Genomic DNA, 25,745 nt, shown 5'->3' with positions numbered 1-25,745 from the left:
AGCAGTGTAGTCAGTTTGCAGTAGCCTCAGAATAAGGGAAAGATTTCTCTTAGGAATTCAAAATTTTGATATTCACAATGTTTCTGTGAGCTATGTTCTTCTATGCATTTGTGCTTGAAATGTCAAGCAACAGTGGTGTTTTTGTGAAAGTTCTTGTGCATGCAGCATACTGATTTTATTCCTAGGGTGACCTCTAGTGGCATCAAGGCCGTTTTCCTTAGGGATGAGTTTAATTTCTTTAGTCTATTTCAAAGGAAATAGGAATTCTGAGTGCCAGAAAGCTGTTAAGATTGTGCTTGCTAAAAAGGATGTTGATTTTTCATTGTTTCTAAGACAAAGATACCAATAGCACAACCGGATGAAAATTCAAAACCAGTACCTCTTTGCCTTTTTAAAAGAGTTTTACTCTGCCAAAATAGAGATACTTTTGAATTTGCTTTGTACAATTATTGTAACATATTAGGTACTTTTAGAAATATTTACCAAATAAGTTTTTAAATTTTTGAAACAGTTAAGGACGATTAATTTTGAAAACATATATATGTAGTTGTGTAGAACATTGCAAGTTATTAGACTACATCCTGTGGTAACTGTGAAGTCACACACCATAAAAAACTTACTCTCTTGGTTTTGAATACTATTTTGTGCTTCAAGTCAGCATAGATTATGGCTGAAACTACAAGCTCTTGAAGAGCTTTTTTTTATTTTTGTGTCTCCCAAGTTGTTCTGTGAAGATGATCACAATCGGAAAAAAGCCATGGATTCAAAGCAGCAGCTGGACAAGCTGCAGTGATTCCCTTGCCACAGTACTTGAGGTTTCTTCTTATGTAATATGTTTTGGGGTTTTCCCAGTATTACATAGGAATTAAGTTTAAAACTGTAGGAATATGTTCTAATAAGAAGACACTTGTTACACCTGTCCCTTCAGGCCTCAAACAGACCTTTCTTTCCACGGGTTTCTCTTCAGTCCTTCTAGGGCATTTTATAGTTTTATTTTTTGCCGTATTTTTTCTACTACTCCTTTTAGCAGGTTTTACTATGTGCAGTGTTAAAATCTAGAGTTAGGCATGAGTCTCCCCTTTCAGTTTGTCTTCAAGAAAGGGAATACTGATATTTACTGGAAGTCTTTGCAAATGTGCCCTCCTGAACTGTCAGAGAAAATTCTGAGATTACTTGTGCATTCCTATTAAGCTTCCCATATGACCTACTCTAATTCAGATATCAGATCTCAGAAAAGAGCAAAGACATTTTTGGATCAAGTGATATTTTTATTAGGAGTCATGAACTTGTAGCGCAGCTACCCAGTACTCAGTTCTATTGACACTGACTTCGGCATTTCACTGTTGTTGGAACAGCTTGCAGTCTCTGTAAGCTTTCTTGCAGTAAGTATTTCTTCTGAAATACTGAAAAGTTCAGTGTGAGTTGCATTATTATTTAGGAACTCCTTCTAGTGTCTAAGAAGTGAGCAAGACAGAATGTGGAGATGAAGTTTTCAATTCTCTAGTTTGATTCTTAAATTAAGATACTAACATTCTGTGGGGGTAGTTACACATTGAAAAAGTCACCAAAGAAGTTTGCAGGATGTCTGTTCATGGAGTTTTCGTGCTATGTCTGGACATAATCTGGTTCAGTTTTCACCCAACCTTGAGCAGTTTGAACCACACAGGCTCCCAAGATCCCTTCCAACCGGAATGATTCTGTGATTCTAAAACAGGACTTGAGGTGGAGTCAAACAAAAAATAAATCTGGTTCTATGCACACAGGCTACAGATTCTAGGCCTAAGCTTGTTTGCTCAGCTTCAGTATATCTTTGAGTACCTCTCTCTTTTGGCTCTAAAAGGTTGGTAGAAAGTTTAACAAAGAATAATATGGAGTTTAAGGCTCTGTAGCTTCTTTTTACTGGCCATGTCCAGTGAGTGTGTTGGGCAGCTTGACTAGTTCTGTTTCAATCAAGCTTTCCTCCATGAAAGCTCTCTGTAATAAACAAAAATTTGGTAATCTAATGAACTGTAAACAACAAATGGAGCTCTTCCACATCTGTGTTTCTGTGAGTTTTTCAAGGTCAGGCCTAGAATAGTAATTTCTCTATAGCTAACTATGTAAAGGACAGAACAAGAATGAGAAATACCATGGTGAGTGTGATATCCAGCATTTCAGAACAACCTGCAGGTCTGGTGAAAAACTTCTGCCATTTTATTTTTTGCTGAAATAGCTAAAGGAAATTAATTCATTCCTTCTTTGCTGAAAAATGTTTGCATATTTGAGACCAAAAAAAATAATGACTTGGAACAAGTAGCTAATAATATCCCACAAATGTGCAGAGGTTTGATATAACTTCTCCAGATAAGAATCTTGTCAATAAGTTGTAATTGTTTCTGGATATGTCAGGATTGACTCTTCTCAGTATACAGTACACTGTAATTCAGCCAACAGCCACCAGAACATCAAGCCCAGTGTCCTTTCCTTCACAGGTCACAGGAAAGAACTGAAATATGAGAACTCCCCAAATAGCTCTGTATTTTTTGTACCTTCTTGAGCTGGTGGCCCAGCACAGACAGCCCAGCTGTTCTGCAGCTGCAGCCAGCAGGTATGTGCATGGGAGGACCAGCGAAAGCATGGCACCCCATGTGGGATATGAGTGTGACCAGCAGGGATAGGGGGTCCCAAAACCATAATCTGGTCCTTACAACTGCTCGAGTTGCACATGGCCCTAATCTAACACATGTGCCAGATCTCTGAACAACATCAAAATGAATCTTCTCAAAGAATGACATTCCTGGTGACATGAAATCCTACAGTTGTGGTTTCAGAAATTTTCTGGAAAACTCATACATCATACCAACATTTAAAAAAGCATTTAAGAAACTGTTTTAGAGGATGAGTGGAGTAGCCATGTGGGAGAATGGAAACAAAACTTTCTGTAGTACTTTTGTCTTTACTGTACACTTAACTGAGGTGCGTTCTTAGTACATCTCTCTTCTATTTGCATAGAAAAAACCCATCAGATCTGTGATAGAGGAGCTTCAACCCAGCACCTTTTGTCTTATTTGTTAACCTAAATAATTGATAGTGCAACCCCATGCTCATAATATATTGATTTCACCAATAATGGTGTGTCTTTCCTTTGTGCTTTCCATCTCCTCTACTTGTCTCTTGCAGATGAAAGGACTTTTACTAATACCCTGTAGCAGAAAGATCAAAGTTTTTCAGACTGGTACTTCCATGTACATTTGTTTGGTTAGTATTCACTTCTTGAATCAAGGTGAAAACCTTGTTTATTGTCTAACTTGAAGCTACACATCAGTTTCATGGCCCATCTATACCGTACACAGCTGAAACAGAAGCAGTTAAGGATAAGCATGTATTTTTCCTTAATATTCTTTCAAATGACATTGCTATAAATTTAGTGTACAGTCCAGAATAAATGCTTCTGTGCATTGTCATGAACGTTGGTACTGACAACCACAGACAGCTCTATGCAGAATGCAGGTAATACACCTCTTATTTTTAGAAACCACTAGGCCTATTGAATTGATCCCACAGCTGCTGTGTGCGTTACATTCCTAAATGTGATCTGCAAGCACAGACTTTACTGCCCATGCCTGTGTGTGTTGCTCATGCACAGTAATCTGTGACATCCATGCACCTTTAGCACCCTTAGGTATGTCTTATTCTTAGGAAAGTTGTGCTATATTATTCTCAGTCAAGTCCTTCTCTTGACCAGGCATTACTTTACAAAAGTTGTGGTGGTTATTGAACTGCAATCTGGATATTGGTGGTGGTTTACTCCTAATGTCTCACGTTTGTCATAAGCAACAGACTTCAGAAGAATTTTCCATCCTTTTCTTTCAAGAAGAGCATGAAAAAGCTTAGAAAAGAGATTTGATTTTTTTTTTTCCATGAAAGCCCTTGGATTTTGTAGAAATGAATGCTTACAAAGCCTCAAAGCTTATGCATGACAAACCACACCCCTTCTTGGGAGGCAGGAAAAGATCATTCAAACATATCAGGTATGATTTTATCTAATATGAACAAGATAGATGATGCAACAGTAATCTCATGTAATCAAATGGTAAAAAGTATTTATTAAGTGTAGGCAAGAATCTGAGTTAGTAGGGGGTTCCTGGCTAAGACCCAGCTATTTTATTGTTCCACTAGATTAACTGGCATGTATGGAACATATTAAACTTGAAGCATTGGTTTTTGGTTTGGTTCCTCCCCCCCCCCCCCCCCCCCCCCCAGTATATTTTACTTGTATATTTGGAAAGCAACAGAGAATTTTTAGCCATGATGGTTTCAGAAGCTTGCATGGCTTAAGTGCAGCTGACATGGAGGTAACGCCTTCTGTTTTGTATGCCATCTATTTTCAGGAAGGAAAGTATAGATGACTAGTTTCAAAGAAGAAACTTGAGGGAATTGAAGTGTGAGTCTGTATTTAGGCAAAACAGCTCACTGAGATGGGAAAAATAGCTCTACTTTCCAGGTGTACATTGGAAGTTAGTTAGTTTGAGCCAGTATTGAGCCAGTAAAACAATAAGCAATGCAATGTTACAAAAAACTAAACAAAACAAAAACAACAACAAAAAAGGCAACATAGCAATGGACTCTTTTACTAAATTCAGGGATTAAAATAAAAATCAAAATCAACAAAATACACATGTCCTTAATCCCCTGTGCATCCATTACATTAACTTGTAAAATGATGAAAATAAGACAGTTTGTTTCAATGTATTCTATGACAAACTGGCTGAAATTTTTAAAAAATCTCTTAAATTAGGGTTAAGTAAATTGCTCTAAAACCCACAATATAAACTCATCCAGACATTAGGATATTTCCATCTTCCCCTGAGTTACATTGTGCCTGCTCATGTTTGCTTTTGTATAAGGTACATATATGGTACCCAGTGACAAACATACACTGACATGGCCCAGGGGAAGCATAAGAAAGAAAAAGAGGAGAATTACTTGTAAGATTATCTTGAATAATGATAGATGGGTAGTTCTTTTAAAAAAAAAAAAAAAGTTACAAATATGTTCCAGTTTGAAAGCACTAAAGCTCAAGTTTGCCAAAAGCTGCAAAGCTGATAAATAAAGCAGTCAATATGTGAATGGGATACTGAAGTCAGTTCTAACTTTGGTTACTTCAAGAGACTATAAACTTAACCAGATAAACACAAGACTATCCAGTGAAAAAAATGAAAATATTTGACTGCAAAAGTACAGCTGGAGGGCAGGGCACAATGTTATTTGAGGCACAAGACAATAAATCCCTAGGAGTTTGACTTCCAGGATACACTCAGGTTGAGAAATATATAAGCACCCCAGAGAGTATAAAGTTCAGGGTCACAGAGAGTTTCTTGCAGAATTTTCTGATGGTAGACAAGAATCTGCCAGAGTATTTCAGGTTGTTGCCAGCTTGCAGTAAACTACAGTGATAACACTTGGTATCTCATGCTAGAAATAGTGTATTTCATCCATGCTTTCCACACGGCTTTGAAATAGTGATCCAGTTAGCAGGTGCTACAATTTCTCTCTGGTACTGTGTGATTTGTTCATGTAGACTGTTGTAAAATTTACTACTTCCTGTACTCCAAAACTGGCCCTTTCATTAGAATAAAATAATTATATCTTGAAATGCTTCTTACAATCTTCTTTATGGGCAAAAAAGCACCAAAAATTACAAACTTTTGTCATGTGAACTGTCAACTCATGCAGAGGTCACCTTCGTCTCTAAGCAGGCAGCTGGTATCAATTGTATCCTGTGCCTCCCTTCACCAAATGGGTTGTATATGAAGATGAAGCAAAAACAGTTAACCTGAAAGTAAGCATAGAATTTGCTGGATATTTCCCTACCCAGTGTAGCACTGTCAGTCTCTTCTTTCCATCTTGTGACTCAGTACTCTTAAAAAAGTCTTCACAGTTTAGGATTCATAACTTTTGCCACTCAGCTGTATGCGCAGTTATGTTAATGTAAAGAAACTAATACTCATTATCAGTGGATTGCTGACTGCTGCCAAAATACTTCTGTTGTACAGAACTGGATGGAGATATGCCAACAGAAACTCCTAGTATACACAGAGCCAATGTTTTCCTAAACATGCATGTCATACCTCCCCACACCCCTGAAGCCTGGGGCTGCATTATCCAGGATTAAATTGCAGCAAATGCATTTGTTGCCCAGGAGAAGTCACTGGGGCACGAAAAGTGCATAGGGTATTACACTCCAACAGAATGAAATCATCTCAGCTGATGCACTAAAAGTATAGAGCTAAACTGTACAGCTGAGCTTCATATGACAAACCGTCAATCAATGAATTAAAAGTCAACCCTGACTGAACAAAGCAGATACCACTTTGAGTTCTGTGCAGTTGCAGAAGTGATATCTGATAGTTAATATTTTAGCAGTAGCATCTCTACTACATCTTTTAATGTACTGCAAATTTTTTCATGTAAGTGGGCAAAAGCTGATGTCATGATTTTTCAGTCCTTCATGATTTACACGTACTTTGTATATCTGTGGTTAATATACATTTTCTGTTTCTACATGGGAAGGAAGATATATACAATAAAAAGAAACTCTTTAGAGGAAAAAAACCTGTAGCCACAAGGAAGTATTTTTTTCTTAGGTACCTAAATTAAATTTGTGAGTAAATTTTTATGCTTTTTCTGTTTTACAGTCTATTTATTCAGTGTCCCTCTAACATTATTTTTAAATGACTGATCCTATGTACTGAAGACTACTGACATCAAATATGAGATACAGTGAGCCAGTACCCTCTGCCTTAGCTTCCTTGCTTCAGCTGTAGCTGAGATTGCCTGGACTGGTAAGAGGAGAGGGGTGTGAGGCAGCAGAAGCCCAGGGGCAGAAAGAGGCCACTTCAGGGATTCAGGAAAGGTAAAGAGGAGGAGAGGGGAGAAAAGAAGTAGCAGGGAATGAGGAAAAAGCAGAAGTAGCAGGAAACATAAGTGTTGAAATACAGTCCGCCAGACCTTAGATGTCTTTTTGCTTGGAACATTAGGAAAGAGCCATAATCCTTTGTATATGTTAGAGCAGGTGTATTCCAAAAGGTCTGGTCTTTAGAGCAGAATGTTACTCAGTTCCCAAACACACTGCTACAATGGGCAGGCATGGCAAAAAGCTGAAATGGACCTTGCAACAGCTTGGGAAAAGACACTGGAGAACTTACAGAGCAGTGCCCAGTAGGCATGTTCTGGACTTTACTTACTACTGGGCTTCACCTGACACTGTGATCAGATCTCTTCTGCTTTTGTCACCTGAGCTCAGTGATGTGCACAGGGATGTGCAAGTTTTAGCCATTTATCCAATGCTATTTTTGCTGCCAGGGCCACACCAGCTTGCAGTATACTCATCTCTTTCTGTTCACAAAACTGTGCTGCTGTTCACAAAACTGTGCTGCTGTCCACAGCTGTGTGTCTGCCTTTCCTCACCAGCTAGGAATAATGGGCAGAGCTGTATTCATGGGTGAGGATGCTGGGACCTGTTTATGATAAAGGTTTTCATCTCATATAAAAGGCTTTATTATTATTTCTGAAGGTAGTGTGCAACCAAATAATCCATTCTACAACATGTAATCAGCAGAAAAAAACCCCTTTCTTTTGCTGTTTTTATATACAAGTGACAAAATTTTGCCTAAGTTTGGCTGACCTTTCAAAGCTAACATAAAAATATTTTTCCAAGTACTAGATGTCATAGCAAAGCAAGGAAGGAAAGCTATATTCTGGTCTTGTATGACTGTGTAATAACTAGCAGAATTTGGTGATGTTTTTGTGTAGGGAAGTCCTCACTTCAGAAACAGCGTTAACATTCTAAGATGTTACTCTTTTCCACCCTATACTATTTCCCTTCTCTATAAGGGGCTGGAGCTGCTGCCTCCTGAACTCAGACACTGTCACAGACTGTGCAAGTAGGACAAATGCACTTCAGTGTGCTCAGGAGAGTCCCCTTTGACCTGAAATTGGCTCACACTAGGTCTGGCTGGAATATTCATGGAAACATAATAAGGATTCTCACACGGTCTGTGAGCATGGCTCACTTGGGAGCCAGTAACTCCCTAAATTATTTCAGTTTGTTCCACAAGAGCACATTTCCCTCAGGTCTGGCTGCTGTGTGTTCATAGAGTTCAGAAAAGCGTGAAGCCTCGGGAGCTCTGCAATGAGTGTCTCCACACAAGTTCCCTCTGTAGCTCTGTGTTTTCCCACATTATGCCTTCTCTTGGGGGTGAAATGTGACAAATCAGAAAATACTTGTCCCTTGTAATCATGGAAAGGTTTATTGCTTTCCTTAAAGTCCTGGCATGGTTATGATGGCCTTTTTATTATCTGTTGTGTTCGGGTATAACTTGTTTTACAATGTCACTGTTGTAGCATCTCCTGCTGTGATGTTTGTGCCTCCTGCCTTGTGTGTTCACTTTAACATTTCAAACAGTTTATATTTTTATCTTTTGAGAGTACCCTCCCCACCACAAATATCTTCACCCTGTTCTTCTTTTGCAGTCACATGCAGCAAAGCCTTTCAGTGTATGAAATGAGACTTGTGCCTGGGCTTTGTCCACCTTGGCTGTCTGTATTAACATGCTTGAGCTAAGTAATGAGATAAAATGCTCTTCAACTTCATCTGTGTTAAGCTGTAGGGTGCTACTACAAAAGATTAATGGTTTCAGCTGGTGTGCTGACAGGTAGAGAGGGGTCATTGCTGCCCTCTTGTTCCAGACAGAATTCATCTCCTTGAAGAGAGGGGTGCACTCCTCAGGCCTTGTGACAAGCTGACATAGAATTTATTTTCTTGGCAGAAATAAGAGTTGGGATGGAAACTTGCATATATTGTACAGCAAGTCTTTTGTTTCTTTCACTTTTCTTGAGTTAAAAAGGTCAAACATGTTTTCTCGGGAACCTAAAACTCTTCTCATTCATCCTAGAAACGGAAACTGTTGTAACATTAGTAGGTAACTTTACATTTCCTTTCACCACTGAACATATAAACTACGATGCAAAGACTGTTTTACCATCTCTCAGAATAAGCATATTGTTTATTGCATGTTAAATAGCTCTGTTACAGGATAGGGAAATCATAAACTGCTTTCTTAGGCTAACTTAGGCTACTCTTAAGGTATTTCCTTCTCCTTTACCCTGAAAATTTTCTCACATAGTTTCAGGATATTTTCCTTATTTATACTAATTATCTGAATTTATTGCTTACCAAAGCTAATCTCTCTTTTAAGAGCTACTGGTGTCTCTTCTTTTTGCAACAACTTCTGGTCTTGTTTTTGTTGTCAAAACTGTTGCCAACACTGGTTGAATGCATTTGATAGTGTTTTATGCCAAATATGAATGTTTAACTGGCTTTTATTTATATCTAAAATTAATATTCCAGTCCTTAATGAGGAAAAAGCCCAATTATAAGCAATTTAATTCAAACCACTAGTTATTGACTGTGTCCTCTACTAAGTAAGGCCTAAATAAGGAATTTGAAGAAGCATTTCCAGAAGAGAGAAATGGATAATGACCCCCATTTTGTTAACTACCTCTTAAAAGCTAGTTTTTATTTTAGTTAGAAGTTGCTTCTTTGGACATCATCTAGTCATTGCTTAAATCTGATAATTTCTCCTATAGCTGTTTCAAATCCTTCTGCAGAACTAACGTTTGATCCAGTAGAAGAGAATCTTCGAATGCAAATTGAAGAAGAAAAAAAAAGGTATTATTTCTGCCTCAGATTTCTACCATCCTTCAGAAGATAAATTATACTGATAGGATATTCCCATTACAATTCTGCACACACAGATACCCTCAAGGTTTTCTCTGACATTTAAAAAATATTAGCTTTGTGGTTCACTAATAGTTTTAAAGTTTGTTTATATGCTGTTGGTTTGTCTGTCAGATGCCACAGTAGATGAGACAGGAAAATTTATGCTTGAGCTAAAGGTTAAAAATAAATATAAACAGCTTAATGTCTTTCCTGAGGATTAGTGTTTGAAACTTGTTGTTTGAATCCAAATGTATTGTGAGCCTTTTGGGTTGATTCAGAAAAGTCCTGCCTTTCTTGACCTAAAGAAAACCTTTAGGATATACAGGACTCACTAAGTGTAAATAATATGCTGCATACGCTTTGGTTAACCAATCCTTGCTCTAATGTCACTGTAGCCAGGAGGATAACAAAAATAGATACAAGGATATCAGTGCCAAGTATTTTGCTAGCATTTATGTTATTCACAATCTCTGGGGACACTTCTGGCTGTTTCATACTCCTGATAAATCTCCAAGCGTCTGATAGCCAAGAGAGTAATGAAGCTTCCATCTGAAAGGGGAATCAGTCTCAGCTCCTATCTGAATCCGAGATGACCAGTTATTTATTAATGGTAACATGCTGAGAATTCAAAAGAAATCATTTTCATAGTTGATTGAACCTGTATTTTAATTGTTAATCAATGTTGATCCCACTTGAATTTCACTAACTTCTTTATGAAATAAAAGGTTTGTGGAATAAGTTTCTTGCACTTACTGTCCAGTAAAACTTTCATAAAATATGAGAAGTTTCCTTCTACCATCTGTCTGTGTCCTCTGCATCTCTGATTATTACATATTATTTTATAGTTTAAAACTCTGTTAACTGTTCTAGGTAGGATAAACCTTTGTTCAGATATATGTTGTAAAATCTATAATACAATATTATCTATAATACACTTCTTCTTGTATTAGCTATAAAATAGTCTACAGCCACTTCAAAGGGCTGAAGGTAGAGATTGAGCACCTGCAGCTTCTTATGAAAAAAGTGAAGATGAAGCTGCAAAAAGACTTTGAAGTCTGGTGGTCTGAAGAAGCAAAAAAATTGCAGGTATGAAATCACTTTATATTTATTCCATTTTCAAGTAAATATAACATTTTCAATCATTTCTTAAATAAGTAGTTAATTGACTAGATAGAAAGGAGTATGAAGGATGGGATTCGGGGTCTGGCTCACCTGTGCTTATGCCAGTGTCAGTTGGACAAAGGTAATGTGAATTATACTTATGTGAAGCTAAAAAAATCAAATAAACCCATTTTTTGCTGCTCTATTTTCTGGTTTTTATGTTCTCCCAAACAACTTGATTGATAGGGAAGAATGGGCCCAAAATGCCAACAACTCTGAAGGAACATTATCGGATTGCAAAAAATAATCTTTTTTACTGCTAGCAAAACTAAGGTTTCATCAGGTTTTTTGCAGCCAGTCGTTCCTTTTTAGCTTCCTTTGTTTGCAAAGACTCCAGTAACCTTTCAGCTTGCCTAGGCTCCCAGAGGGTCAGCAGCTCCCAGCAGAGTGTGTTTCCTCACTCTCTAGCTGAGGGCCACCAGTGTTTAAGCACAGAGTGCTCTAATGCAATGACTTGTGTAAAATGAACTAAAGAGCTGTCATTTTAACCAGTGTATTAGAAGTTCATAGCACAGCCAGTCTGAAAATGGCACTCTACTGAAACAACATAGCTTTCTTATGCTCCCCTCTTGACACTTATTTAATGGCTTGCAAGTAGTGATATAGCATCTCACAACAAAGCACTGCCAGGAAACGTACATCAGCCTCATGAAAAAAAGTGCTGAGTGCAGTCCATCCTGTATCATTTATTATTAGCTGGAAGAGAAGATTTACTCCTTGAGGAAAAGTTGTTATAAACGAAGAAGTGTTTAGCCCGTATTTTGGTTAATTCTCATTAGAGAATACTCTCTCAAAGTATAAATTTAAACTATTTTTAAGAAAAAAGCCTAAAATAAATACAGAACTTAACATGGGGAACTTAGTTATCCATACAGTGCCACCTAAGTAGCTTAGCTGCTAGTTATCATTGCCAAATACTTTTCCAGTTAGAATCCCTAACCATATTAGTGGCAAAGAGGATGATGTTTTAGTCACTTTCCTGTCTAAATATTTAGGCTTTTCAAAGCACTGCAAGTAATATTCTTGAATTCACTGCAGCACATTTTTCTCTATCCCTTAACAGGAGAGGTCCAGGATTCAACCTCTCATGATTCATCAGTAGAAGATTAGAAAACTGGGAAACGTAATTGGGATTGATTTCTTAGATCTTGACCTATCTATACATCTGAGCTCCCTAAGAAACTAAAATCAGTGAACACATGCTGTTACATATTAAAAACCTGTAACTTGAGCTTAAAAATACTTGAACCAATCCTAAATACTTTGTTCAGAAGTGTTTGTGCAAGTGGAGAAAATATTGTGTGATTCAGACTCTGTGTTTTCTGAATGAGTCATTGCTTACCTTGTTATTGCTGAAATTTATAGGCCATTATGAAGCACTCTAAAAAAATCCTATCCTCATAATTTTGTTTTTCAATCTAAACCCAGCAGGAAAAGCCAGAGATGGTTACCTCACCAAATACTACCACTGTTTATCCACAGTTTATCAGATCCTCACTGCATCTATCAACTAACAGGTAAACTGTTTATTTTTCTCTTCCTTCCTTACATGGGAAAAAATGCAGTTTTAGTAAAAGTGCAGTTCTCCAGACTGCTTCTGCAAGTGTCACACTGAAACACTGTATTTTCAGTTACAACGGAAATGATTGTGTAGAAAACGAAATTTTATCATTCCGTTTTTTGGAAGACCTATTGAAGGTAGCTTATTTTACCTCAGTTCTTTTGACTTGCTGGTCTTGGAACCTTGGAAACCTTTCTCTAGGGGCCCCATGACAGCTAAGAAAGGCAAGGCTGTTATCAGTCAGTTCTGCTGTATGAGGAGACTATATCTCTTCTGGGCTGTATGCAGGGGACTTCAAAAAGATTTTTAAATTATTTCATATATATCCTAGATAGATTTGCTACTGAAAAATGTCATGGTGCTACATTTATGCAGCATATTATTCCACAATGATATTATATTTGATATTGCAAGATGCTGGTGCATCTTCTACAGTAGAAAAATGTAATCATCTTGGTTGTTTCATCAACAGTCACCTCTGATTTCAAAACCATTAATTTAAATTTGCAGTAATAAGTTTTTCATAACAATCAGGGAAAGTAGAGTGCAAGAAACCACATACCTGACTGTGCAGGTTTCCATACTCAAGGACAATAAATTCCTTCTTCCTTTCTCCCTCCCTGTTCCTCTTTCCCTCCTCACCTTTCTCTTGCTCTCTTTCTCCTTCTCTCTCCTCCTTCTCCTTATACAATTACCATTTCTCTGAGTGTCTTTACCTAAAATTTTATGACAATAGTCTGCACAAATGATGTTTCCTGCTTTTCAGCAAACATATCTCCTACATGCCATTAAATAATGAATACTGAATTTTCGTAAAACTGCAAAATATCTTCTATTTTAAATTTTCATGTATCTGCAGTAAATGCTCCATAATCAGTACAGAAAATGATAGACATAGTCCTCTAAAGTTGTCTGAGAAGGCATTTTCAGATGTCTCAAACTGACGAAAACCAACTCCAGTCTTCTATACTTTGCTTTGGTTCTTATTCTGTATCCTCTCAGACTTAGGCATTAATCACTTTGCCAATGGTTGGCAGGTTTTAGGCCTAGTTTGTGCTGTTCATTTCTGGTCTCAGGCTGAAGGTTACTTGTCCCAGAGAAAAGCTGATGGAAAGAACATGAAAGCATTTTTGGTCTGGCTTAGGACAAAGTCAGCTAAATTAGTGCAAGCAATCCATGACTGTCACTCTCTGACTGTCACTCTCTTTAACTTTGTACTGTCCTTTGAACTAAGCACCTCTTGCACAACCTCTCTGCTCTGCTGATCTTAGGAACAACAAATTTCAGTTGGTGTGCTGATGCATTGCTCAGGAGAGCAATAGCTTTTTCAGACTAATTAAAAATTCTAGAATTAAAAAGAACATATGGTAATGCCCAGGCACTTTCCAGTGCATTGGGAGATTGGCCTCCAGCAGTGGTGAATCCTCCTTCCCCTACCCTAGCTCAGAAAGAAAATTGCATAACTTGCTTCTTTATGTTTTTTTAAGCTTTTCTATCCAATGCCCTTACTATTCATGTTTATTACTGGAGGACAGGTCTAAGAAAAGTCCATCTGGCATTTTGACTAGAATGGGGAAAGGTGCCTGCTTGCTTTCAGCTGCCAAGCTTACTTCAGAGTCCTGTACTGCCCCACATGATTTCCTGCAAAAAAGCAGATGTTCTTTACAGTGAACAGTTTCTCTGTGTCTAAGTAATGGGCATACTGACTGAGACTGACCGGATCATCCTCACATACACATCACAGACACAGAATATTCATCTTCTGAAACTAAAATTGTAGAGGGAGTTGGGATGAATGTAGTTTTACTTTCCCATCTCTATCAATATTCTTGCAATCATCTTTAAAAGCCAAGTACTCTTTCCTTCCTATGGTTCTAGAAAGTTGATCTTATTTTATGTTAGGTTGTTTAAACATATTTTCGTCAGGTACATTTCCAGTGGGATGTATATGGAAGTAGAAACACTGTTTCTGCTTTTTCTGAGGCAGGAGTTACAGGCTTAACATCCCACTGTGCATGAAAGTTTACTTTTTCCCCTACCGAGGCAATAACATTTTAGAGTAAAGGTTTCAAATTTCACAGACTTTAAAAGAATAAAATAGTAGAATATTTATTTCCCAAGGATTTCCTTGACCCCAGCTGACACAGGAACTTTTGTGTAGAATGAGTCCAGGCTACAGGCGCTTCTCTTGGTTACACAGTCCTGAGACACAAATGGCTTTTTTCTAACTCACCTAGAAATCAACAGTCTCTTTCTTTGGAATGATATTTCTATCTTCACCCAGCAGAACAACCAGCCACAAAAGCAAAAGTTGACATAAATCGTATTTGTTATAATGTGGTGTAAATAAAACCTGTTTCCAAGATGGAATTCAGTTAACAGGTGTGTTCAATAGATGTAAGATCTAAAACTTAGCAGGCTTTATGTCAGAAATCTAAGACTGCTGTTGACAGAGTAAGTATGCAGTAAAACCATTCAGACAAACTCCCGAATGTGAATGGATGTAAATACAATTTTCAGTCTAGAAATAGTAAGTTACATATCTCAGCATGCAAAGGATACAGGTATATTCCTAACCTTTGAGATCTTTGTATGTGTTTGAACAAAGTCTTTTGATCACCTTCTAATGCATGATTTGTGTGGATTGCTATTGTTTGACACACCTTAGTCATGTTACCAGTGAAAATTAAGCCTTGGGAAGGTTCAAATGCATTTTATACTAAGTAAACTTATAACTGCAATAACAGAGAAGGGAAGCTGGTAATCCTGTTGAAGCTTAAGAAGGATACACACATCTAAAAGGCACTTGATTCATGGCCAAACATGTCTCTTTTTCAATTGAAAGAAATGGCTAAATTGTTAAAGTGTCAAAATGAGTCTGTGTTAATAAAAGAGTTTAATAGTGAGCATTTCTGCCTCAGTCAGGAAGATCTGGAAGTTTGTGGTGCTACCTGCAACTCATACTGTGTACATGTTTATGTCTCTTAATGGATTCCTGTCAAGTCTGTGAAAAGTCTGAAAATGCATGTTGGGCTCAGCACTCCATGTGTACTCCACACATTCAGAATTCAAGCACAGACTTTTGTTCTTCCTCATACAGTCTCTCTCACAATGGCTTTCATTTAAGGAATTTATCAGATCCTTGTCTCTTCAAATTAATTCTCTCCCTGAACATTTAGTTTCAATAGTTTTGAACTGTTCTGGTATTCCCTTTGAATCAAATAAATGTTACATAGTTATTCAAATCTTATAAAAATTTTGGATTTTTTTCCTTCTCTCAGAAGGAATGCATTCCTTTTTATCTCAGCCAAATCTTTCTTAACCTCACTCATTTCCTTTTACTGAATCTCATTTGTCCTATTCCAGCAAGTCCCACAGTATGTTCAATCTCAGAATCCTTGGCTGTCCTGTTTCTTATTCAGAATCTTCCTGGCACTTTAAATTTCCTTGGAGATATTTTCAAATAACTCTTCATGTTCTCTGATGATTTTTAGCATCAGATTTTTTTAACAATTATTGTCCTGGATTGCAAAATTTACCCCCTATATTAAGGCTATGTGAAATAAGGTCAATGTTTACATATTTTACAGCATTTTCTGTCTAATCATTTTTTATTCCTGCCAATTTTATGCAGTGTTACATAATGATAAAACATAATCTGGGAATAACATCATCAATTAGTGACATTTCAAAGGTTTTCACATTCTTTGGCAACAACTGGAACAATTTATCTATGAATTTCCAAGTTAGGCCAAATTTAATTTCGTAGCCAACTACTAAAATGTTCAGCTTTTATGCAGCTTGAATCTTTCCTGTCTGTACACTGAACATCTGTTCCCCTCATGTCCAAAGCTCAGATAACTGGAGAACTGCAGCTGAGGTTTTTTAAACATTACAGAGATTGCACACTTTCAAACTTTCCGCTTTTCATTTTAATCTACCTGATTTTCCCCTATTTTTCAGCTGGCAAATTAAGCATTCATACCATCATTGCTCCAGCTCCTCTACCTCATGTACTTGATGGAGCTGATCAGTCCATGGATCAATTGTCTCTGGCCCTTGGGTTCCTGCAGCAAGGGAAACACTGCTGCAACACTGTGTTCATCTGTATGACCACTGCCCCATGCCTGACTGAGAAATACACCCCAACAGAGGATTCCCCCCTCCCCCTAAAAAAAAGCAAGTTATCCACTGAGTGAAACTTCAGGTACTAGGTTATAAAAACAAACAGATCTATAAAGTGGACAGACTACCTTTAATCTCCAGAAAAAGAAGGGATTCTGCTGAAGTTGTCAGGAGACAGTCTTTGAGATTTCTTAAACTCAACTCAAGGAAAAATCAGATAGATTCAGAATGAAAATGGGAATTATACACTGTCAAAAGAAGCTGAATAATGTTAGAGGTTAAAGCTTAGGAGACAGACAAAGAGACAGGACTTACGTACCATGCACATCCACCCAAATCCAAAATGTGAGTGCCTGTTTGCACATTACAGGAATGTAGAATGGCACCTCTAGGGATCTCTAGATCCAACCCCTTGCTTGAAGAAGACTTTCATCACACTAAAGCATGTCAGGCATGGTTTTGTTTGGCTTTGTTGAGCATCCTGAGATGTCCAGTCCTTCAGGTTGGGCACACAAAGAGGGGTATCATTACCCCACCCCATGCAGGCATAATAAATCTCCATTAAATTTAGAGAATTACTAGAACATTTCTCGTTTTTTTTGCATCACTGGAACAGCATCTAACACTCGGATGAAGGAAAGTCCTGACTTCTAAAAACGGGCTAGGAACAAGTTGCATCTGAGCTTACAAACCACTGCACATCAAAATTACACTCTTTTGTCCTCTTATGATTCAACTTATCTTGCAATGCCATTATCAGAACTTCGGTATGAAGGATGCAAGTTATCCCCGTACAGACCATCCCTCTAGCCTAGGAATTAGAGAAATCTCTAGGATATATAAAACATGGATTTGAGTTGTGCCAAACTGAGGGACCCATTGGTTAGATTAGTACCCTAATTGTTAACCTCTCATGTGGAAACAGGTCTTTGAGTCACTTCAAAACATAGTTATAAGCTTATAAATTTCCTTAACTTGCAGGAGAACAGTTTGCATCCCACAATAAAAATGTCTGCTTGCAACCCCACACGCACAAGATAGGAGGTTAAGGTCCATCTCTAAGTACTGTAATGTTAATTTCCTGATTCTGGGCATCATCTCAGTTAAAGTGGGTTTTTTAATATCACTTTCCTTGGGTGCCAAATTCTCCCAGAGCACCCTCAGGCACGTTTTGCCATATTGTCCCTGGGTCCAGGAATCCACTTGAAAGTGACATCCCTAGAGTTCCAACCCCACCACACCTGTAGTATATAAGTTTTTTAAATCAATCAGAATCTAAATCCCCTTTCAAATGGGGATTTAACAATTTTGGATAATAATTTTATTTTCATTTCAATGGAAAAAAAAGTAGTTCAAGCATATAAACTACTGCAGCTTAAAAATAAAATACTTCAGCTGACTCACAGTATTTATAAAATTATATATTTTGTGCATGGCAAAGAGAAAGCAAAGATGCTTATTTCAATGAAAAGAAAGCAATGGAAAAGAATCACATTAAGTGACATTATGTTTGTTGTAGGCTAAGAATAGAGTCAGGGATAGTTGCTATGGTTCAGCTGATGTGTAGTGATTTATTAAACCACAGTCATATGACCTGGATGCCTCACTATCTCAGGGCAGAGACATAGAGGCCTTTTAGGAAACTGAATTTAAAACACTAAATCACTTCATTTTTAAGAACTGCCAAATCAATGGAAAAAATGTTCAGGAAATCCTAAAGCAGAACAACGATATGAGGTTCCCAGATATTGTTAAGCCACATAGTAGGTAATAACATCACACATCCTTTCTAGCTCTTGTAATATGTAGGTGTAATAAAGTACAGAATATTATTAACATTAAATACGATATTGCTTTAGTTGAATTAGGCAGGTGTGAATGGTGTGGGACTCGAGGAGTTAAAGAGACTCATTCAGGAAACCTGGAGCTGTTCGACTGAAAATGACTTATACTCCTGGGCACAATATCTTCTGCAAAACTGAATCTGGCACAGTGTAATACAATAAAATTTTAGTAATAAATTTCTTTCCCTTTTCAAGTTCTTTGCCAGAAATATCAATTCGTCAGCCAACAATGAACAAACTACTGCAGAGTTAGAAAAGCAAGAATTTGCCAATCCTGCCATCTACTGGAAAAATCCTTACACTGAGTAATTCAGTTTTTCCACTCTAAGATTGGCACCGGATCGGGCAGTATATGCAACCCCCAGGAAAATGAGAGAGTTCCTAGATATCCAGTGGCACAAAGCTGCCTCCCTAACAGTCAGCTTCCTTGATAATAATATCTGCAGGAGCAGGAATGCACAGCAGCTGTTTGCAATGTATTTGGCTATCATCAACAAGCCCCATCCCAAAGTCCTCACTGAGTTTTTATCCAGTCTCTCACTGATTTTGGTAATAATTTTGCCTGACTAAAGAAAGAACGGAAAATGAGCTAAGGCCTCACTTGGCTAATAGTCAGTTTAGGAACTAAATATATCATTACAAAGTGTACATCAGATACATCAAAGTGCTTTACAAGCCTGGCTTAGAAGGCAAATACTAAAAGTATAATTTTTATGAAGTTATTTGTCATTCTTTCATAGCCACATTCTTGACATAAACATAATCATCTTATGGATTAAACAGAAAATCTTCTTCTAGTAAACAAGTGCTTTATATAGACTTTTTAAAATCTTGAAAAAATCTTCTTTGTAGTTAATTAGTGTATTAATATTGCCTACACATGGGCTATATTCTTTTCTTTATTTCCTTCATTTTCTCTCATTTCTTCGTTTCCCATTCCAGTTTTTCAGACACCACAAGAGACAGCCCTTATGAAGATCCAGCTGTGAAAAACAATTCAATCACTTTTGGTAACCCAACTTTAAAAACAAGGTAAGAACTGTACCTGGGGTACTCAGAGGGAAAAAAAAGTACAAAATAATGTAATGCCTTGACCATCCTTCATCACTCTATTTAAAACAGTCTCCATGAAACATAAAAATTTAAAAAAATTGCAGATTTTCCTCCAACTTCCAAAACAACTGCAGTCTGCCAAATAACTTTAGACCAACCTGCTGCATCATCAGCATTACACAGGTGGTTTCACATTTGGCCTGAGGCTTTTTTCTCTACAAGCTTATGAATCTTCATGACTGTGTCTTCTCAGAGAAAGAAGTCTGAAAAAGCAAAAAAAAACATTTGAAAAGAAGAGAAATCAGAGTGTGTATGTATTGCAGAACTGTAGAATGCAGGAACTAGGCAGAGATTTTTTTCATACCTGTGATTTTGTCCTTAAAATATTTTTAATCTCCCTCCCATAAATCATTCTATTAAAATAAAATGGCAGCAGCTTCAGGCTTGGAAAAGGTTTTATGTCATGTTTTCTCAAAAGAGGTGCTGCTTTGTTAAAATTAGCTTAGCAGATTAACAGAAACCACTGTTTTTTTCAGCCTCCTTTTTTTTTCTAGTGTGTTTATTTTCATATTCTTTTCTCCCACTGAAACATTATGCCAAGTCACTCTACTTCCAGAAGTTATATTCTTATTGTGCTCAACAGCTCTGGCTATTAACACCCTTAGGAAAATACAGTCAAGTTACTATTTTTCCTACTGCATTAGTAAGAACAAAGCATAAGGCATTTTTTTTCTTTCATTTTCCAAAACAATCCACTTCTAGAACAGAAAAAAGTCATGGAAAATTTAATCCCCCAAAACCTAATGTTTTAAATTGTATTTGGGTTTAAGAAAAGCAGAAGAAAAATAGAAGCTAAAGTGGAATTTAGAGAGTACCTTCTCAAATATACTGTGGGGTTTTATTTTTTATTTTGTTGCTAAATAAATGAAAATCAGTTGAGAATAGTCCTTTATTGGTGTTCTGCGATCACCTTGTAAATTACATAAAAATAGGGGAGTTTTAAGTTCAGAGTAATTTCTTCTTTTTTTTTTCCATTTTGGTTCACTGATTCAGCCACTGAGAACTTAATTAGTAGCACAAAGACAAGGATATTAGACTGCTGTGTATGTCAGTCCCACAAACCTTCTACTGCTACAGTCAGTAGGGAACAGTGAAAATAAATATAATTACAGAGATAGGAAGATAGGATATGTTTAAAAAAAGGTTTTCCCTTCAGTTCCACTTGTCCTTCTGTACTGTAATTTTTTGTCACTGTATTTCTAATCTCCCGATTAGTGCTTAATCTTTAAACAAGGTTAAAGATGCAGGAGAAAATTCTTACATTTCTCAGCTGATTAGAACAGCTTCATTGTATTACATCATCTCACACCACCAGAGGATCTATCAAAAGCAGTGGTAAGCCAATTATTTCACTGCATAGATACAAGAGCTGGGAGTGGAGACTCAGCAGCATAAAGGATTTGTGTCTGTCAGGAAATGTCCTGAATGCCACGTGATTGTTTACTTCTGTGTATGTATGAAAACTTAATTCCCCCACAGCAGGCAAAACTTCTATTGATCTGTTCAAATGTACAGCAGCCTGAAGGAAGCACACACATGGCGTAGTCACATCCATCATTTCACTGGTAAACTCACTACATTAAGCTTTTCCACTTGGAAGTAAGTCTTTGACTCAGCAGTGCAATATTTTTAACCCTTTGTGAGAGGTCTATAGCTGATAAGCATGTAGCCTTCCCACACTAAAGAGATAGTGGCTAATCTTAGGAACCTACATAAGACCGTTAAGAAGTCCTAAGACAATTCTCCACTAAACTGTGCCACTTCTAACAATGCATCTAAAGAACAAAAACCTTCCTGGTGAAAAGAGACAGAAAAATAAACCTTCTTAGTCACTTGAGTCCACGGGTATACTTTCTTATTTCAGGACCCCACCAAGTTCAAGTACATCTATTCCTCTGACTGGAGACAGCCAGGCTGATGCTGACATCCTAGCTTTCATTAAAGCAAGACAGAACATTCTGCAAAAGAAAGGTAAATCCTGCCAAAAAATAGGAAGCCAGACTAAAGTCTCCAGTACAGCATTTTAAAGCCAAAATAGCTTTAGTCCACATTATACTGACACAAGTGAGAACTGATTCTGGCTTCAGTTATATTACGTTATGTTCTCAGCTGTTCTAAACACTTGAGGTTCTTCACATGTTCTCCTTTATTAGCTCAATGCTGCAGTGCAAAACTGTGAAGGATCTCTGTTTTACTCAGCCACCATCAGCGAACTGTCTGGGGCACGCATGGCTGTGCAACCAGCATAGTATATTATTTTACCCTTAAGTAAATGAATTTGAATGTGGTTTCTAGATTATTAAAGTATTTCCAAATTTTTCTGTATAGATTTTCTTTTAAACTATCTGTCCTGGTTTTCATCTGGTACAAATTTAATTGTAGCAACTGACACCAAATAAATATTACTCAAATGATTGCACTGTACCCCTGCCTCAGGAGGTAGACTGGCCCACTGTGCCTAGCAGAGAGTATGTCCTTAACAGATATTTCACTATATCAAGGTCAGATGAAACTTTCTATGAGTATTTGTCGTCAAATCAGGTACCAAGAGCAATCACAGGAAGGTAATAAAGTTCACTCTAGAGTAGAGATAAGTAAAATTGGCAGGAAAAAGAAAGCAATAAATAAACAACAGTGGCAGTGCAAGGTAGCCTAAAAGTAATTTATCATGATAAAGAAAAATGACCTGTGCTTTTTTTTTCCCCTGAATAATAGTTTTTAGTGGCAGCAACCAATTAGACAGAATATGAGCGTGTTAGTGATTACTGAGGCAAGAACTTTCCATCAGCACTTTGGTGCTGATGGCAGCATTTTTCAACAAGCTATCAGCACCTGGCAGATGGTGTTAGCACTGTCACAAAGTGGGGCTTTGGAATCACACTGCTTATCAGAAAACTGTCAGGTAAACAAACACTGGCTGAAAAAACAGCCTCCCTACACTCATCCAAAGCAAACACTTAGCACGCTTTGGCTAAGGGATCCCTTTTGTCTTTATTTAGAAAAGCTGTTGTCAGGTTTCTTCTGCAAATGAAATTAAGCTGGATTTATAGGCAGCTCATCAGAAGAAGGTTAGAGATAAATGTCTTACAACAAAACTTTCGGGCCTTCAGAAGGTCCAAACATGACTCAATCTGTGACGTAGAGTAATGTAATTAACAAGAGCACATCTTATCCTATGATCCTCTCCTGGATCACACCGTATCAAGAATGTCTGCCTCTCAAATGCCTTTTCCATCCTGATTGTTTTCAGCCACAGGCTATTACCTGGCATCATCCATCAGTTTCATCATCTATCAGGGACTAGACATTATTAACATTGACAACTATTTAGACCCCAAGTCATAAAAGGTATTCTTGCAGAACAAAGGAGAGTCAACACTTCTAAAATTGCTCTGAAGTTAGACAAGATGAGCTGCCCTAAGTAGATGAAAAAGGAATGGAGTAGCATTTGATCATCCTGGCAGTGCAGGGCTGGATGGCTCAACCAACTGCTAAGCATAGGCAGGAGAACAAAAAAGTAAAGAGGCTGTGTCAGTTCAACAAACGTGTAGGGACCTGATGTGTCATAGACAAGAGACAGCTCAGCAGCAAGTTCTGAGAAGGATTTGGAGTCAACCTAGCTAAAGCTAAAAGAAGGCTTTCATCCTTGTGAGGAAAGGGAAAACCTTCCAGATATGAGGGATGGAGCCACAGATAGCAGGAACCACTGAGCAAATAAAGGTTGTAAATTCTAATTTAGCAAGATGAAGCAGAACTGGAGGGTTTTCTTTTAGGGGACAAGGATAGGGGCTATGATGTCCCCACTCCTGCTCCCAGAAAGAAAAACTTTCAGATGTAGAGTTAGGTAGAGCGGAAGAGAAGAAGAATGTACTCTCACTTCAAACTTCAGGGGAAAAACACTATGTGTTATCAGTCACATAACTTTTCCTCAAGAAATTTCAAACATATACAAAATAAACCAAAGAGAAATTATTTGCCCAGAGCCATTAAGCTGAGTCAGACACTTTCACACAGAATCTAAGTGTGCTGAGTCCCAGTTCGGTGCTCTGTTGCTTCCTTACCAACTCTCTTCAGCTGAGAAGTTCAGCAATCATTTCTACATTTGCATGCAAATGTATTCACTCTCTGCGTGACTGTTACACACACAGTGCCCTGCAGGAAACAATATGAGGAAGCACAGGGTCAGCCAAACCAAAGTCTGTGGGGCTTAAAAAATGTTAACATCCTTAACGCTCTTTTCTTTATTGATCCTGACCCTTTCAAACTGTTATATCAGTATCTTAGAAGCAAACTGAGGGGCCCTACTGTACATTAGATGGGAAGGAAAAAAAAAAAAGAATAAATGTGTGCAGAAGCCAACAGAGTGGAAAATAAGTTTCATAAATAGAAAGCATGGGAATGCTCATGATTATCCTTAGTGACAGTAATGCAGGGGTGGGAATGAGAGGTCTCAGTAATGATTACCTCAGGGACTGTAGGTTATTACCATTTGCTTTCTAAACAGAGCGGAATTAAAGCAGGTACATTCACAGGGTCTTGCTGGGATTGTTAAAGCATTGTAATAACTGCACTGGAAAGCATTTTAGAAAAGGGCTACTCTGCAAACATGCTTCTGATGCCATGTTCAGTCTTGGGGTAGAGAAAGGAAAATGCAAAAGAGGAGATGAATGATTTTTGTGTCTTAAAGGATTGTTTGTTCTTTTGTTTTGTGTTTCTGAAGTTTTTTTTAAAACTGACTGCAACCTGAAATGTAGTCCAATGTATTTCTTTATCTCCTTTCAGGCTTGGGGAACAAATGAAATTCTTGCTACAGTCCACTCTTTCCTTTTAGAAACAATGAAAGACCTTTATTCTTTCCCTTCCTCTTCTTGTTTAGAAACAGGTACAAGTAAGTACTTCAGATGTACAGGTTTAATTGGTAAAGGTATAGAAATTATTTGTCTTTGACAGCAAAATCCATTTCTCTGACAATAGATATTTGAGTATTTGCACTCAGTATCTTCATCTTGCATTAAGATTAACAAAACTGAAACAACTAATCAGGAGTTTGCCAAATATGTTTGTTTATGAAAATTCATTGTATATTTCTAAATGTTAAAATTATCTAATGGATTAATGCTATTTTACATCTTTAATCTGGAAAACACTTATTACTACTGATAGGGGTTTTTTGCATCAATTTGCATAAGGCTTTATTAATTGTAGCTATTGAGCATCAAGAGATATCTGTTCAATAATAGTACTTATTTGGGTTATAAAATTCCATAAAATTTCATTTGAGATTTTCCCCCCCCCAAGGAATAACAATTTTCATATTTGTTTATTAGAATACTGGGATTGCATTGTAATATAAAAACAAATTTATTTTAGAAAGTAATTCTAGAGTTCAAAATTTCTCAACTGTTTTCTTTTTATTTGAATGGATTAAATGCTGTGTGAAATGCACACCCTCCCAGAATATACAGGTTTCAGAAGAAATAAGTACACTTAATAGGCTTTAAATAGAACAGGGCCAATACTTCTGAAACACCAACGAGACGTGAAAATTTAAATGCATTTATATCTCATATACAATGTAAGTTCACTATTAACTCAGTACTATTTCATTGCATAATATCCAGTTATGAAACAATTTGTTTTACATGCCAAATTAAAATCAAAAAATGCAATGCAAAGTACAATCTATTTCTCTGAGATATACATACTGTCATACTGAAGCTGTCACTTTTCATACTAGTGATAATGTTGCAGTCATGCATTTAGAAGCATATGGGTTGTTCACATAAAAATAAAACAATATATTGACAGAAGTCACATATTCTCAAGGATGTATATTTCTTTAAATTGCTGATACTTAATTCTTTGTCAAATTCATAATTATACAGAAGTACATGGTGAATTGCTGTGTTCAAACCTACAGAAGATATATGTTTGCCAAATTAACAACTAATAGGCAATCAATTTAAAAATATTAAAGTTATACCTTTTTTTGCATTTTAATTGTCTGCAAAAGTCAACACAGGTACCATATAAATTGGTCAGCTTTACGAGAATTTCATATGTGCAAACTGAGATAAAAGATCTATTCTTGCTTTGAGAAGAGTTCAAGGATTTGGTCAGAAGTGGATTATATTAAAATGTCCTTCTTCCAGAATTCTTATCTGTCTGTCATTATTTT

The 25,745-nt window shown here is 37.1% G+C and overlaps 1 protein-coding gene across 5 annotated transcripts in view; it reads left to right on the top strand.

Annotated features, from left to right (window-relative positions):
• KIF6 (kinesin family member 6) overlaps positions 1 to 25,721 on the top strand; it is a 157,734-nt gene extending 132,013 nt beyond the window's left edge. For 2 of the 5 annotated variants that reach the window (XM_048298808.1, XM_048298805.1), the window contains 6 exons: positions 9,631 to 9,712; positions 10,714 to 10,849; positions 12,353 to 12,441; positions 19,397 to 19,486; positions 21,432 to 21,538; positions 24,350 to 25,721. In XM_048298808.1, coding sequence (XP_048154765.1) covers positions 9,631 to 9,712; positions 10,714 to 10,849; positions 12,353 to 12,441; positions 19,397 to 19,486; positions 21,432 to 21,538; positions 24,350 to 24,366 — 521 coding nt within the window. In that variant the 3' untranslated portion in view covers positions 24,367 to 25,721. Of the gene's footprint in view, positions 1 to 9,630; positions 9,713 to 10,713; positions 10,850 to 12,352; positions 12,442 to 19,396; positions 19,487 to 21,431; positions 23,176 to 24,349 lie in introns of those variants that run through there. The other 3 variants (XM_048298807.1, XM_048298806.1, XM_048298804.1) reach the window with 3 other exon arrangements.
• Positions 25,722 to 25,745: the final 24 nt, after the last annotated feature.

The sequence above is a fragment of the Corvus hawaiiensis genome, chromosome 3, assembly GCF_020740725.1.
Source record: "Corvus hawaiiensis isolate bCorHaw1 chromosome 3, bCorHaw1.pri.cur, whole genome shotgun sequence".
Taxonomy (NCBI): Eukaryota; Metazoa; Chordata; class Aves; order Passeriformes; family Corvidae; genus Corvus; species Corvus hawaiiensis.
This window is presented reverse-complemented; position numbering and strand designations above follow the sequence as displayed.